This window comes from Salmo trutta, chromosome 38, assembly GCF_901001165.1.
Source record: "Salmo trutta chromosome 38, fSalTru1.1, whole genome shotgun sequence".
Lineage (NCBI taxonomy): Eukaryota > Metazoa > Chordata > Actinopteri > Salmoniformes > Salmonidae > Salmo > Salmo trutta.
Genome location: NC_042994.1, coordinates 17,431,672 through 17,447,104, shown reverse-complemented (window position 1 = coordinate 17,447,104; position 15,433 = coordinate 17,431,672). Strand labels below are relative to the sequence as shown.

General features: G+C 42.3%; 1 protein-coding gene across 12 annotated transcripts in view; it reads right to left on the bottom strand.

The window, feature by feature from the left end:
- Positions 1-489: 489 nt before the first annotated feature.
- Positions 490-15,433, bottom strand: part of LOC115178768 (kinesin-like protein KIF16B) — a 28,941-nt gene continuing 13,997 nt past the window's right edge. Inside the window, exons 16-28 of one of the 12 annotated variants that reach the window (XM_029740066.1) lie at positions 15,018-15,100; positions 14,591-14,679; positions 13,518-13,553; positions 13,106-13,159; positions 11,476-12,840; positions 10,851-11,027; positions 9,130-9,235; positions 8,872-8,919; positions 8,507-8,557; positions 4,436-4,561; positions 4,181-4,270; positions 3,993-4,076; positions 490-2,784 (exon numbers count right to left, since the gene is read on the bottom strand). In XM_029740066.1, coding sequence (XP_029595926.1) covers positions 2,614-2,784; positions 3,993-4,076; positions 4,181-4,270; positions 4,436-4,561; positions 8,507-8,557; positions 8,872-8,919; positions 9,130-9,235; positions 10,851-11,027; positions 11,476-12,840; positions 13,106-13,159; positions 13,518-13,553; positions 14,591-14,679; positions 15,018-15,100 — 2,480 coding nt within the window. In that variant the 3' untranslated portion in view covers positions 490-2,613. Of the gene's footprint in view, positions 2,785-3,992; positions 4,077-4,180; positions 4,271-4,435; positions 4,562-4,699; positions 7,846-8,506; positions 8,558-8,871; positions 8,920-9,129; positions 9,236-10,850; positions 11,028-11,475; positions 12,841-13,105; positions 13,160-13,517; positions 13,554-14,590; positions 14,680-15,017; positions 15,101-15,433 lie in introns of those variants that run through there. The other 11 variants (XM_029740067.1, XM_029740068.1, XM_029740069.1 and 8 more) reach the window with 11 other exon arrangements.

Below are 15,433 nucleotides of genomic sequence, written 5' to 3'. Positions count from 1 at the left end.
ATCGCCCATCTGTAAATAGCCCATCCAACTACCTCATCTCCATATTGTTATTTAAATGTTTTTTTATTATTATTTTATTTTTTTAAACTTGCTCCTTTGCACCCCAGTATCTCTACTTGCACATTAATCTTCTGCACATCTATCACTCCAGTGTTTATTGCTAAATTGTAATTACTTCGCCACTACGGCCTATTTATTGCCTTACCTCCCTAATCTTACCTCATTTGCACACACTGTATATAGATTTTTTTTTCTATTGTGTTATTGACTATGTTTGTTTATTCAATGTGTAACTCTGTGTTTGTGTCGCACTGCTTTGCTTTATCTTGGCCAGGTCGCAGTTGTAAATGAGAACTTGTTCTCAACTGGCCTACCTGGTTAAATAAAGGTGAAATAAAAACATTTAAAATAAAAATAAATAGTTTGATATGCTTGCTGTGTATTACACCAGTAAGTGTATTACTCCTGTAAGATATTCAAGAGGTCATAAACTGTCCATATTTTTTTTAATGAGTTGCATCCATGTTATAAACACACAATGCCGCAGCAAAATATTTTGCAGGAGTTTTATCAAATGTATTGATTTTGTAAATGTGTCTGGTACAACTAATCAGTTTCTTGGTGTACATTATTTTGCAGATAGCCACGTGTTTTTACAGGACATAAATACACAAATGAGCTGTCAGTTATGAAAATCAATCTAATTCTATTCCAGTTCTAAAAAATAATATAAAACTAAAGAAGTTTCTACTACAGTACTTCCATATGACTGACTTTCAATCCCTCAACTTGGAGTCTCAAAATGACACCAGAAAAGCAACTGGTCCTCCTCTTACATCATTAAGATATCAAAGCTAAATCAGTTATAGCAGTTATAATATACAATCCCTTATATGACATTCAATGTCAATAGTTTACATTGCGTGTGTACAAGCACTTCATGTAGAAAACTATGCACATAAACATTCAAATATACATTATGTATACAATATGCTTTACAAAGGGAGCGATTAAAGATTTTGCACTATGCTAAATTGAATGTGAAACTGTAGTATATTTGTACCACCTTATTACTTAAGAAATATTAATATTTTGTTACAGATTTACAAAGACATAGTAAGTCTAACCCCAAGTAAACTGTTTGGCATCCACAACACAAGTATTAGCACCTACAGTATGTCCAGTTAGTGTTTTGTCAAGTGTTGAATCAGCAGCAGTGATTGTATTAAGTGTGAAACTTTGAAGACATGCGGTCAACAAAAGTGTAATTCTATTACCCAGTTAGAAACATGGAGAGCAACAGCTTTCAGGACCAGTAGGCACACCAACTGCCTAGGCCCAAAAATACCCAATTAAATGTTGAAATGTGGCACGTCTTGAGAGACGTGCCACATTTAGTTCAACAATTATTCTCACAATCCTGAATACTATGATTCAACCTGCACAAATGCCATATGTGACATCAGCTTGACTTTTTTTTTACTGTAGTAGCTACCATTAAAGGTGAAGTGAAAGACTATTATTACTTCGACAGCTCACCAAAATGACAAAATTGAACATTTCTCTGAAAATTGGGAGTGAAAAAAGTACTTCTCCTCAGACTATTTTCAACTGATACATTGTACAATAATGAGACATGATATCAACATTAAAAGGGGAAGTTCAGTTTTTTGGTTTCTAACCTTGAAAGTAATCTATGGGCTAGAAGAAATGTAACCCATGGTTGGGTTAGTCTACTTTTCAGATGAGTAACCATCTAACACTAAGTCATAAAATACTGAACATCCCCTTTAAGCAAGTTTGAGAAACCATGACCCATACAATACAGAAACAGCCCACCCTTATCAACACTACAGGTAGTGAAGAGTAATGCCTTCATGGTCAGTTCCCATAGTTACAGCACATGTCAGTCTCAATTGCATTTCACCAGAAATGGTAGAAACTAGAGTTGCCGTCGAAATTATAGCTGCATAAAAATGTTATTTTTTTTGTATAGCTTCCCTTCAGAACATTATTTCTGAGTAAACTGTGGTGAACAGGAAGAGGGCAGAGTAGATGACTTAGCAAGTCACTAATGCCAGGACTTTGCAATGTCTTCTAGATTGGCAGCGGTTGCATTGCCTTTCTGTAAGGCCCGCTTAAGAACCATTTTGTGTCACTGTAATAGCAAATATTCCACACCTGTTGTCATTACATTACATTACTTACTTGACATATAAGATAAGACTATTTCTCATGCGTTTGGTCCTCATAAAAAAGAACCATTTCCAAATGTACTGGCCTAACAAGAAAGGAAGGAAAGGAGGAGTGAGTAGGAAAGGAGGAGAGCTAGAAGAAAAAAAGTAGTAAGGTGAGTAATAAGTTAGATAACTGTTCCATAGTGCCTCTGATAACTTGGTTGTACTGAGGTCAATACCTAGACTGCGACGTGGGAAGGCACTGCACACTGGTTTTGGGATTAAAGCTGCTCCATCGTAGCCTGGTCACAGATCTGCTGGTGCTGTCTTGTCAACTCCAATGGTCAATGCATGACAATGACCGTAGGAAATGGCAAAACAGCACAAAAATATCTAGGGCCAGATTAGCTCCAACCCGTCCTCATCCAAAATGTCTTCAACCAGTTCCATGGCTGCTGTAGTCAAAGACGCCCTTCTTAAAGAACGGGGAGAAGTCACAGATGGCGTGCTTGGACAGCTGCAGACCACCCTCAGAGTCTGAATCAGTGCGGAGTGGAGAGCCCGAGGAGGGCGACATCATAACCCTGAAGAAGTTTTTCAGATATTTCTGGAGGAGCAAAAAAAATGGAAGCATATGTAACAACCTAATAAAAACTGTTCTGTAGGAATGAGGTTTGTGCACTAATACATTATCACAACATATTGGCTATGCTTGGCCTTCTCAGACTATATTATATTTCAAAACTTGAGCTTTGATAACAAAATAGATCAGTTGTTGTATCACTTGCAAGGCACAGCTGAGTATGAATTGAATAATTTGCAACTAATTAACTTTTGTATTTTACTATACTGATGGTACCTGCATCTGATGGTCAGTCTCAGTGGAGGGAGAGAGCAGCAGAGGGTCTGCCTCTCAAGTTCCCTGCTCTCTCCTTTCCTCCGATAAGACTGACCAGAGAGAGGGGACAGCCTTCCACCTAATGGCGAAACGCAAGTCGCACTACATTATTTCTGCCTTATGCACAAATTCATGTTCTTATGACCATAGAAAGGGTCGATATACACAAAACAAAAAACGACGAGCTGCAAATAATAAAATGGCAAGCCTATCGATACACTTGGCTACTGATTCATTGCAGTGCTGGTTGCGAGTAGAAGTATGGAGAAGCGCTTTTTTAGTTTTGTAAAAGTGTTAAATAAAAAACAGTGCTGAATAAAGCCTTAAACATGAACTCACTCAAAACACAGCAGCTGTTTGCTGCATCTTTGACAGTATCGCTTTGGTCAGGGTATTAAAAAGTTATGAAATCTCACGTAGGCTAGTATCAAACTTTGCTGTGGGGTCGTTGAAGCTGTAGGCACAGTGTTTTGAGCTATCCGATTGGCCAGCGCAGTAGGCACACTTGATTTAGCTCTCGTGGTCCGCAGAGTAGGCAGAGTTTGTCCCTTCAGACAAATTAAATGGTTCAAAATGGGAACACTTTGCCTACCCGGCGTGCAGGGCTTCTGATTCAAGTGCACCTACCGCCAACAGCGCAAGACTAATACAAAAAAAATTGGAGCGTATAGGCTTTATCATTGGCTTTTCTACAGAAATGTTTGGTGATCGACTAGGAATGCCTTGCGATCGACAGTTTGGCGACTACTGCTTTTAAATGTATGACAAGGAACAAATAGGTCTCTGAACTGATGGATGAGAATGACAAACCTTCAGACTTTTGTCACTGACAGATTTCAATAACCCTGTCAATCATTACAACTTAATTATACTACTTTTAAGAAACGCAATAGTATGTGTCAATGCCCAGCACCCACCTCCAAGTGACTCTGCCGTTCAGCAACCATTCTCTCGTCTCGGTTTCCAAAGAGTTTTTTGGGAGGGAATTCTAAAGCTGCAAGCTGGTATGGAAGGAGGTCATTAAGATTGTACCAATTATATTACTATTATCTACAATAGGAGAGGATGTGTAGTATGTGGTAATTCCTAGTTCAAAGTCTTTTACCTCGGGGTATTTCATCTTGAGAGTTTTGTGCATTTCCCGAAAGCGGCTGTATCTCCTGAAGACTGTCCACGTTTCATCCATTACAGTGATCTAAAGAGAGAGGAAAATAATACTGAGTACAAGACTGATACAACTAACTCAAAATGGAGAACTAAGTAAGTAGTATGATATGGACCTGTCAGACATGTATACAAGACCAGAGACAGCAAAGCCATGATGCTGGATCTTGAGAGATACTTAACAAGAGAAGCTTACCTTAATTTCAAACTCAAAGTGCTCATCTTTCCCTTGCCCTCTGAGAACATAGCGAGGAATGCTAATTTTAACAGGGTCCTTTAGGCAGTCAGAGTTGATCCCAAGAGGAACAGAGACAAATCGCTGCTGGGAAAGACATGGGTGGAATGAAAGGAAAATGAGAGAGAGAGAAAGAAACATGGACAGGAAGGTGTAGTCTTATTTATATGACAACAGTGAATAGGTACGAAACAGAACGGCTAGATACAACCAGGCAACAAAGTGTTCTGTGTAAGCCCATCTTTATTTTTTGTTAAAACAATTAACCATCTTTTATTAACATTATTGCACTGATCATAGTCACAAGTCATATTATACTTCGGATATTCTTCATATTACTATTCATACATATTCCTCAAAATCATATTGTACATTACCATATGATGAATATGCATAAACGTATACACAAACATATTGACGATTTTTTTTTAACCAGCCATAAATGATTGATGTGAGCATTCATGTAAAGAACAGAGAGGGAGAGCTAAGCCGACTAAACAAAAGGGCACCCTATTCCTTGTAGTAGGAAAGAAAATCGATGAAATATCCAATACAAAACAATTAGGTTTGCGAGTAAAATTGTTCTTAAAAAAGTGACAATTAAGGGTTGACTAGGACTTGATTAAGGTGTGCCACCACAGTGGCAGTATGTTAAGAAGAGAAGCATTAAAATATACTATAAAACACTTTAAAATCAATAGCAGCCATTGGGGTTAGACCTTTACATTTGAGTATTTAATCTATATTTATAATATGGATATGTATTTTCTTATAACACAATATTCATGAGGATCCTGTAGAAGTTTCAATAAAATGTTATTGTTAATGTATGTCCATAATGTAAATTACTAAAGGCATGGCTACCATGTTACAATAATGTTTTTTTTTTTTTATATGATTCAACTAATCAAACAAATCATTTAAACTTACATACACATTGGGAGTGGTAGGACGGTACCGTCATGCTCAAACAAAATAAGATTTACAAGTGAAATCTTTTCTACAATGTTGCTCAACTCTTGTAGTATGCAAATCCTAATGTTATCAGTCTAGCTATCTGATTACTATAGTCAGAAATGCAGTTGGCTGACAATACTGAATGTAGCTAGCTAGCCAACTCACCATGGCTTTCTTGCTCAAGTGCAATACTGAAAGAAAACAAGAGGAGTTCAGCAGGACGACAGTCATTATGCTTCAGGCCTGCAGTGGCAGTTAAACTTCTTTCCATTTATTACCTATTAGCATTAAATCCTTTTATGACCCGTCAGCACAGCCTTAAATCAGGTTGACAGATGATTGATTAGGATTGCTGCATCCGAGGTAGAGCCGAAAGTTAATTTCCAGGAATCAGCTGGGGGCCTGCAATCAGAAGGTAGCGGGACAATGCCTTTCCTCGTCTTTCTTTTGGTCTCAATCTGCCCTTTGTGAGTTACGGAGAATACGATGTCAAGCACCATACATCTATCGCTGTGTCTCACAAGCACACATCGGATGTCTGAGCGTCTGCGCAGCTCTACTCCCTGAAACTGGGGTTGGATGGGAACCAGAGTTGAGCCTCGAGGTTCCGGGTGGAACACAGCATCCTCTTGCACCAGGCCTATGTGATTGTTGGTGAGAAAGAACTGGCAAAGGACAACTTGGCGCGAGGTGGAATAGTTTTCCACCTTGATGGAAGTGTAGAGAAGAAGGTGTATGTTAGCCAAGGAGGGCTTGTTGGGTCCTTCCATGTTGCCGTGCAGGATATAGAGCAGGTCAGCCATGATCCTCTTAAAGCGTGACGTAACACAGAGGCCACTATCCAGCAGAAGGTCTGGAACGTGGGACCTCCAGTCCAGAGAGAGGCGTGAGAGGTCCCCACAAAGCAAGGGGTGGGCTCCTGGGCCTTCTTGAACCTCTGCCGGGGCAAGGATCTTCAGCAGGGTACAGCATAGCTCCTGGGTAAGCTCTTTGCTGTGGGTGAAGATGACCAAGATGGTGTCTTTAGTGGAGCCCAGGAGTCGTACATGCTGCCCAGCAAAGCTCACTTGGATCTCTTTGATGTGCAAGAGACTGAAGTGCTGAAAAACTGCCAAAGGTTGGTTGTTACCTAAACCAGTACCAGCGGAGACTGCATAGAGGTCGGTTTCAGATAACAGTAAGCAACTTGGTTGTGGTGTAGGCTGTTTGCAATTGGCAACACTTAGCCAGTAGATACCCAAAAGGTGTTGGGAAATGGCAGTGATTTTGGGCGTCACACAGTACAAACGATAGAGCATCTTCTGAAGCGGAAGAGACTGTAATTCCGAAAGGCATATGGGAAACTGCACAAGCGTCTGACAATAAATGACAGGCTCCCCGTCTTTGTATGTAGTCATAGAGCCTTTAGGCCATAATGAAATGTCCGGAATTGCAGACACATTACCTTTCTCGGGTACATTGAAAAGGCAATTGCCTGTCAAATTGGCAAAATGAACTTTATTCTGCCTCGAGTCGGGTTTCATTGAAGGTTCAAGCTGCTTTTTCTGAGCAAGTGGAAGATCTTTTGTAACTATGGTCATGTACTGAGAGAATGTACTAGTCAATGCTGACGTCTCTCCTGCTCGAACCTGCCGAATGATATCCCGTGTACTCTGCAGATATCGTCCAGCGTCATTGTAAACTCCAGACAGCTTGCCTGCCAAGTATCCAAGGACGTAACTCTGTTTGGCTCCCAGTTCGTTGGTTAATAGATCCGGTTCTGAAGTTCTCAGATTCCTCTGCACCTGCCCATTTACAGACTCTTTAGGGATGTTGTTGAGACCAAAGTAGCCCTCGATGGTGATTTGTCTCTTTGAACTTCGTCTCAGTATGGGGACTTCAGAATTTATCACGGTTGCAGTGTCGTTACTTGTCTTGCTTGTGTTCTGAACTTGGTCTTTGGTTCCTTCCGAAGAGTCAAACTGTGAGAGCAACAGTGGGTTTTCTGTTCTGGTTTCTCTGGACTGATAATATGATAGACCTTTTGTCTTGTCATCAACAATGTAGCAACTGAAATTGGTTTCTTCCTCATCTGGCCTACATTGGCTGTTATTTCCATCCTCACTGACTATGGTGTTTGTAGACCTAAATCCCCAGTCCTTGGTTTTAAAATCACAGCTACTCTTCTCGCTCTCAGCTTGGTCAACCTTCCCCTTCACTTCCACCTGCCACCATTTTGCTTTTTCACCCTCTTTATCAGGCATTCTATCATTTTCTGCCAAGACTTTGGTTTCCCTTTCTGGATTGCCAATTTTATCTAACTCAGAGCGGTCTTTGCCGCCTTCTTCTTCTGAACTTGTTGTAGCCCCTTCCAGGTGAGTGCTCGTCTCACGTTCTGGGACACACAGGAAGCTACGCCACAGCAAGGAGTCTTTCTGTGTGGACAAGGGGGATTCCATAACTATAACTTCAAACCAGAGATCACAGCTCTGAATTATAGTATTTTATGTATTCCTTCTCACCCCAGTAAATTAAGTTCGTCCTCCACCAAGTGTAAAAATCCAGTTGTGATTGAAATAAAATCCAGATGAGCAAGATTACAATTCAAAACGCAATTAAAGAGATTGATGATTGTTATGCAGCATGAATACAAAATTACACATCCAAGGCTTCCATGCAATTTTGACCTTTCCTTTTTGCTTACAAAACCAGATATCAACCCTGTTTGGTTGGACATTTCTCCTTATCATGTTCTACACTTAAGTCGCCCTCCTCTGTCAGTGACTGGTTTCCTTTAGCCAATTGAGTATTTTATCCAATTTCCTGCTTCTTTTATAGTCTTATGTTTTTGCAATTTCTTTATAACAAAGGTCTTAAGTTCTTGGTTTAGGAATCTTCTATGTTTATCAGATACAAATGTGGGATTCCTGTAAAGCAGGATGTTCCCTAAAGCGCCTTTTACAAACGGCATGCATTTGTTCGTAGTTGGTGTGGTGGTTAGTGAAGATTCAGAATGATTGCCAGTCAAGTTAAATTATTGTTTAAAAATGTCTGGTTAGTTTCTTCATCACCAACAGAAAAAAACTCAAGCCTTACCTCATATTTCAATTTCCTAGGGTTGACACGGTTTTGCAGCTTGTCATCATCCTGTAACGAATAAGACCACACTTCTAAGCAATGACAAACAATTCCTAAAAGATACATTGCAATGTCAAATTCATTTCAAACCAAAACTGCATATGCTGTGGTAAATGGACAACTTTGCCATTAGGCAAGCAAGAGTTCCTCTCATATTGGGGAAAAGAAAAGCAGGCAAAACATCATCCACATACAAAAACATTTGAGAAAGGTTGGGAAAAGACCCCACTTGATTGGTCCATGTAACCTCTATAGAGAATTATCAGAAATGCATGCAAATTATAGTCCATTCTGTATACCCTGTGTCGAGGACCTGGGCTTACCTCATCTGTTAATCTAACAGAGCTAGATTCATTAAGTTCTTTGTACTCCTGTAGGATTGAAGAACTTCATATAATTGCTATTTTTCAAAAGCCACAATTTCCAAATTGGGGTTTCTTTATTATGCTCCCATTGTATGAGAGGCTACAGTAACTAAGACTTTATGAGTTTGAACATCAAGAATCTATTCTTGAGAAATATCACCATCTTAATATTGCATACGGAGAAGGCAAACAAAACAATGCATCACTGATGCTTACCTGCAGAGATTCAGATGAAAGCGAGAGCTCAATGTTTTTGTCACCATTGAAAAGGTTCAGCTTCTGTATCCTTCTTTTAACCTCCTCCTCAATGTATGCATTTATCCTGTCAACGGATAAGGAAACTTATTAGATACTCAAAATCTGCAACGGCCAGGTCAACCCTACTGTCAAAAAAGAATGCATCTTTATTATGATCATATACATTTCATCATTCTCCACCTACAACAAATTTGCCTGTGCTGTTTCTGGCTATCATTGTGAATATTACATAGGATGACACATACAGTGCCTTCAGAAAGTATTCACACACACACATTTACTTTCTCCACATTTTGTTGTGTTACAAAGTGAGATTAACATTGATTTGTCAACGATCTACACAAAATGTCCAAGTGGAAGAAATGTTCCAACATTTGTAAAAAAATAAATAAGAATATTCTGGGTAAATCTCTAAGAGCTTTCCACACATTTTCCCATTTTGCTTTTCAAAATTCTTCAATCTCTGTCACATTGGTTGTTGATCATTGCTAGACAACTATTTTCAGGTCTTGCCATAGATTTCCAAGCAGATTTAAGTCAAAACTTTAACTTGGCCACTCAGGGACATTCACTGTCTTCTTTGTAAGCAACTCCAGTATAAATCTGGCCTTTATTGTCCTGCTGAAAGGCGAATTCATCTCCCAGTGTCTGGTGGAAAGCAGACTGAACCAGGTTTTCCTCTAGTATTTTGCCTGTGCTTAGCTCAATTTCATTTATTTTTTATCCTGGAAAAACTCCCCAGTCCTTAACAATTACAAGCACACCCATAACATGATGCAGCCACTACTATGCTTGAAAATATAGAGAGTGATACTCAGTAATATGTTGCATTGGACTTGCCCCAAACATGACACTTTGTATTCAGGACAAAAAGTTAATTGCTTTGCCGCAATGGTTTGCAGTATTACTTTACTGCCTTGTTGCAAACAGGATGCTTGTTTTGGAATCATTTTTATTCTGTACAGGCTTCCTTCTTTTCACTCTGTCAATTAGGTTAGTTGTGGAGTAACTACACTATTGATCCATTCTCAGTTCTCTCCTATCACAGCCATTAAACCCTGTTTTAAAGTCACCATTGGCCTCAGTGAAATCCCTGAGTGGTTTCCTTCCTTTCCGGCAACTGAGTTAGGAAGGACGCCTGTATATTTGTAGTGACTGGGTGTATTGATACACCATCCAAAGTGTAATTAATAACTTCACCATGCTCAAAGGGATATTGAAAGTGTGCTTTTTATTTTTTTTATCTACCAATAGGTACCCTTCTTTGCAAGGCATTGGAAAACTTCCCTGGTCTTTGTGGTTGAACCTATGTTTGAAATTCACTGCTCGATTGAGGGACCACATAGATAACTGTATGGGTACAGAGATGAGGTTGTCCTTTGAAAATCCTGTTAATCACTATTATTGCTCACAGTGTGTACATGCAAACTTATTATGTGACTTGTTAAGCAAATTCTTACTCCTGAACTCATTTAGGCTTGCCATAACAAAGGGGTTGAATGCTTCTTGACTCAAGACATTTCAGCTTGTTATTGTTTAGTTTTTTTGTAAACATTTCTAAAAACAAATTCCATGTGGTATTGTGTGTAGGCCAGTGACAAAGAAATCTCAATTTAATCCATTTGAAATTCAGGCTGTGTAAACAACAAAATGTGGAAAAAGTCAAGGGGTCTGAATACTTTCTGAAGGCACTGTACCCGTCATCTGTGATAGGCAGCACTGGGGGTAGGCTCTGGATTGGGCTGACAGGGGGGGTACTGAGACTGGTCTTTTCATCGCCGCTCCCAGTGTGACTCCTTCCACTTCCCTCAGTTTTATTGATCCTCTGCTTCAGCTTCTGTATCTCCCGTTCCACCCTGAGGATATGGAGAGATAGAGAGTTGTCATGTGTCTATCGACCCACAGAGTCATGCTAAATACGCTCATTCCACAAAACTATTTTATTATTTTTTATTTAACTAAGCAAGTCAGTTAAGAACACATTCTTATTTACAATGACGGCCTACACTGTCCATAACCGGACGACGCTGGGCCAATTGTGCGCCGCCCTATCGGACTCCCAATTACGTCCGGTTGTGATAGTACAATATAATTATACCATCATCACTCATCGACGACACTCATTTACCATCCCTCATCAGCTATCATCTCTTGAAACCTTATGACATCAGCTTATCTACATTTTCTATAATTATGTGGATAGCAATGGGTCTACTGCACACCTTCCACTTGAGGGCAAATGTTGTACTATTCATTGATTCTACAGATGTATCTGTAGTGACAGTAAATAACAAGCGTGCGCACCTCTCTTGGTCGAGTTCCCACGCGGGCCCCAGAATGGAGGCCTTGCGCCTGGATTCCACACTCTCTGGGTCCAGCGAGAGACTGCGCCTCAGCGCCGAGTGCCTTCTCTCCAGGCGCGCCACCGCCTGCTCCAGGGACTCACGCTGCTGCTTCTCCCGCGCCTCCAGGATCTCCTTCTCCTTGCGCCGCACTTTTTTCTCCTGACGCGCCACGTTGGCCGTAAACTCGTACGTCTCCTGCAGCTGCTGAAGCTGCTCGGCGCTGGCGCAGTGTGAGGCAAGGCGATCCTCCTTCTCCTCAAGTTCCTTTTCCACCTGGTACAGGGTGTTGTCTAGTCCCAGGGATATGTTGGAAATGCTGCCAGCGCCAGAGGAGCTTCCGAGTTTCAGCAGCTCCTCCGCCCTCTGCCTTTCATCGGCCACCGCCGGCAGGAGGCTGTCGGTTAGGCTGGCTAGCCGGCGCTCCTTGAAAAGGAGGCGCTGCTCGGCCTGTTGCATCCGCTGCTCCTCCTGGGAGAGTTCTGAGGAGTCCTGTGCCCCCTTCTCCTGGGTCTCTAGCAGCTGTCGCTGCCGCTCTTTGTGGGCGTGGACCAGGACGGCCAGGGCAGCGCGCTCTGATGCCACCTCCTTCTCCAGGCACTCCTTCTGCTGCCGGAGCCCCTCCTCCAACTGACCCAGCTCCTCCACCTGTGCTGCCTTGAAGTCCGTGTAACGGACCTGAGCGGCTCGCCCGGCCTCCTCGCCCATTCCGTCGCAGTCGGAGCGCCCGCTGGCCTCCTTGGCGCGGAGCAGTGCGGAGCGGATCTCGGCCAAGGCACGGCGCTCCTCGTCCAGGCGCCGGGTGTCCTCGCGGGTCAGCAGGGCAGCCGCCGCTTCGTGGCGCTCCTTCAGCTGCTCTTCTAGGCGCCCCACCAGGCCTAGCTGCTCCATCTCGCGCTCCTCCAGCCTCCGCCTCTCTGCCTCCAGCCGCACCGCCTGCTCCTCGTGCTCCCGCTTCAGCCGCTCCAGCTCGCGGAAGATCTCCGCCTGCTCGGCACGCTCTGCCGCCTCGCTATGGCGTCGCGCCTCCTCGTCCTGCGTCTTCTCATCCTCGCGTTCCTCCTGCTGCTTTCGCCGCTGGCGCCTCTGGAGCTCCAGCTCCTTGGTCTCGCGGTGGCGCTCCTCCTCAAAGCGCTGCTTCTCAGCCAGGAGGTCGCGCAGGCGGCTCTCGATGTCCTGGCTGCGGCAGCGGAGGGTCTCCTCCTGGCGGCGGATGCGCTGCTGCACCTGCTCCGACTCCTTGCGCTGGGACTCCACCTCCTGTTGCAGGCGCTCCAGCTCCGCCTTCTCGCACTTCTGCCTGTCTTCCATCTCCTTAATAAGCCTCCTGCACCCCAACCAAATACAAACAAATCATGAAACACTATGCAATGCGCTATGGTCATTCGCCAACCACATACATAGTAAACAAGGCATTTTTTGAACGATTGATATTAACAATAAGAGAGTCTCCAATAATCATGTAATGTCAGCATATTTGCTTTTAAAGCACACCGTTCCTACAATGTGGTGCATTACAGGTGACTAGTGAGTAAGCATTATTGGACTTATATAGTCAAAATGTGAGCATGTTTTTGTGTCTCCCCTCGCACCTTTTGTGTTCCAGCTTCTCCAGCTCTTCCCGTTGCTGTCTCTCAAATTCCAACCTAGGCAAGTACACCATCATCATTTAGCTGGCTTAATAACAATGACAGTGAGACTGGACACACACACCAGTATTACTCAACGAGACAGCATGATAACAGAAATGAAGGCTGCAATTGGCACATGGAATGACTGAAGAGCTTCATACAAGGCAATGGATGTCAAAGCTTGATGTCATCATTTTGTGCCAAAACAGTGATTGAAGCAAGCGGGGCGACGTGCAAAATCATAATAAAAACAAGACGATGACGGCTTATGTTCAAACATGGTGGTGGCTGGACAAAGTGAAAATGATGTTTCATGTTTCACAAGCATTGTTAAAACAAAGCAGTGAACATTGAACACTCTGGTTGGGTCTACCTGAGATAGATAGGCCCCTTTTCAGTGAAGAGACTGCTGAGGGAGGGGTCAGAGATACATTAGTTACTGTACTTAGAAAATTAGACTCAATGAAGAGCAATAAAATCACACAAAAGGAGTTAAAACACAGCCATAACCGTTACCAACGTTTACTAAATACTGGCTGTGTATTCGTCAGAATATCCATGGTTGCTCTGGCCCTATTAATAAATCGGGTTTTTTTTGTCTGTGTGTGCATATTGGTCATACTAGGTTTAAAAAAATAAATAAGTTTAGGTCGAAATAGGAGTCAGAGCTTTGGCATCACTTGTTGTATTGTACAAAACTTAAATGAAGACTAGTTGCACAAGGGGTGCTGTACAACAACAAAACAAACGTATTCCTTAGCGGTTCTGTACAAGCAAAATTAATCTCTGGCTCAGATTTGAAGAGTTAGTAATAGATTTGAAGAGTTAGTAATAGAATCAATGAAGGCCATACTGTTTGAGTGATGTGGCATTTGTGACGTGCAGCATGACCAGCTCACATGATTTTGGCTTGAGTCACAGCAGTTGCAATGTTACAGACCTCCAATCCAAAGTAAATATTTTCCCTATTTCCATTTTGAGCTACACAAACTACCAGAACACTGATGTCTTTGACTGGCCACTGTAACATTGTATTTCAGCCCAATTTTTGGGGGGTATTTTACAACCAATCCACTGCTTCAGTCAGTGGTCACGCGGGTGAGCAGCAACGGACCGAAGCGAATGGAGGAAAAGGAGCGCTTACGAACTCCTGAGAAGGCAGGGGGAACTGCGCAGAGGGAGTTTGGGGGAATCATTCATGCACTGCAGCATACATTTGACTAATTCCAAACCAGCCCCTACTGCCTACTCCCCATGCACTTGTGGAGATCTGAGAGGAATAGATTAGTATAAGCAATATGGGAATAGCTTCATCTTTGCCCTCTGATAGGCTAGGTGGAGTTTTCGCCATATTGCCTACACCTATCCAACCCTCTCAGATCTCCACAAGTGCATAGACAGTAGGGGCTTGGGGCCAATTTGGGATTAGGTGATATATACACTCACCCTGGGTTGTAGAGCATTACTGTGGAGAGGTTCTCACATGATTTGTTGAGATCGGTCATGGACAGACTAAAGGAAGAGAGCAGTCCACTCTGGAAAAGATTACCAACACTAAGTTCAACATGATCCTTGACCTCATAATGACTCATTGGTCAAGTCGCCTGCACCCTACAACATTTACAGTAAACGTGCCCTTCCACTAGATGGTTATTTCAAATCAAAGTTTATTGGCCACGTATACAGATGTTATCGCAGGTGCAGCGAAATGCTTGGCTACATGAGTAATAAGCTATACGAGTCATGACTTGTTTGATTTAAACCCTTGGGGAGCATAGGTCATCCACACATAATAATAACAACAAATGAATAATACCGCCACTAATAAGCATCTATAAAAGGCCTTTGAGAGACATAGAGCCTTTGATGTTACCTTCCTCTTTTCCCTTAGTTTAGCTGCCTCTTTAGGGTGGTTGAAACGGAACATGTTGGTTCTCCCCAGTAGGATAACAGCACCTATCAAACACAATGGAATGATAAACATTGAATAAAGATAATAAGGGAAAAAAAATACATAGGAAGGGAAATGCACATGGGTGGGTTTTACTACTGATTGGGCATTCACAGAACAAGCATTGTGTTGGCTGGCAGGAACTGGAAATGCTGTCGTACACGTCGATCCAGAGCATCCCAAATATGCTCAATGGGTGACATGTCTACTGAGTATGAGATATACGGACGAACTGGGTCATTTTCAGCTTCCAGGAATTGTGTACAGATCCTTGCGACATGGGGCCGAGCATTATCATGCTGAATGAGGTGATGGCGGCGGATGAATGGCACAAATCT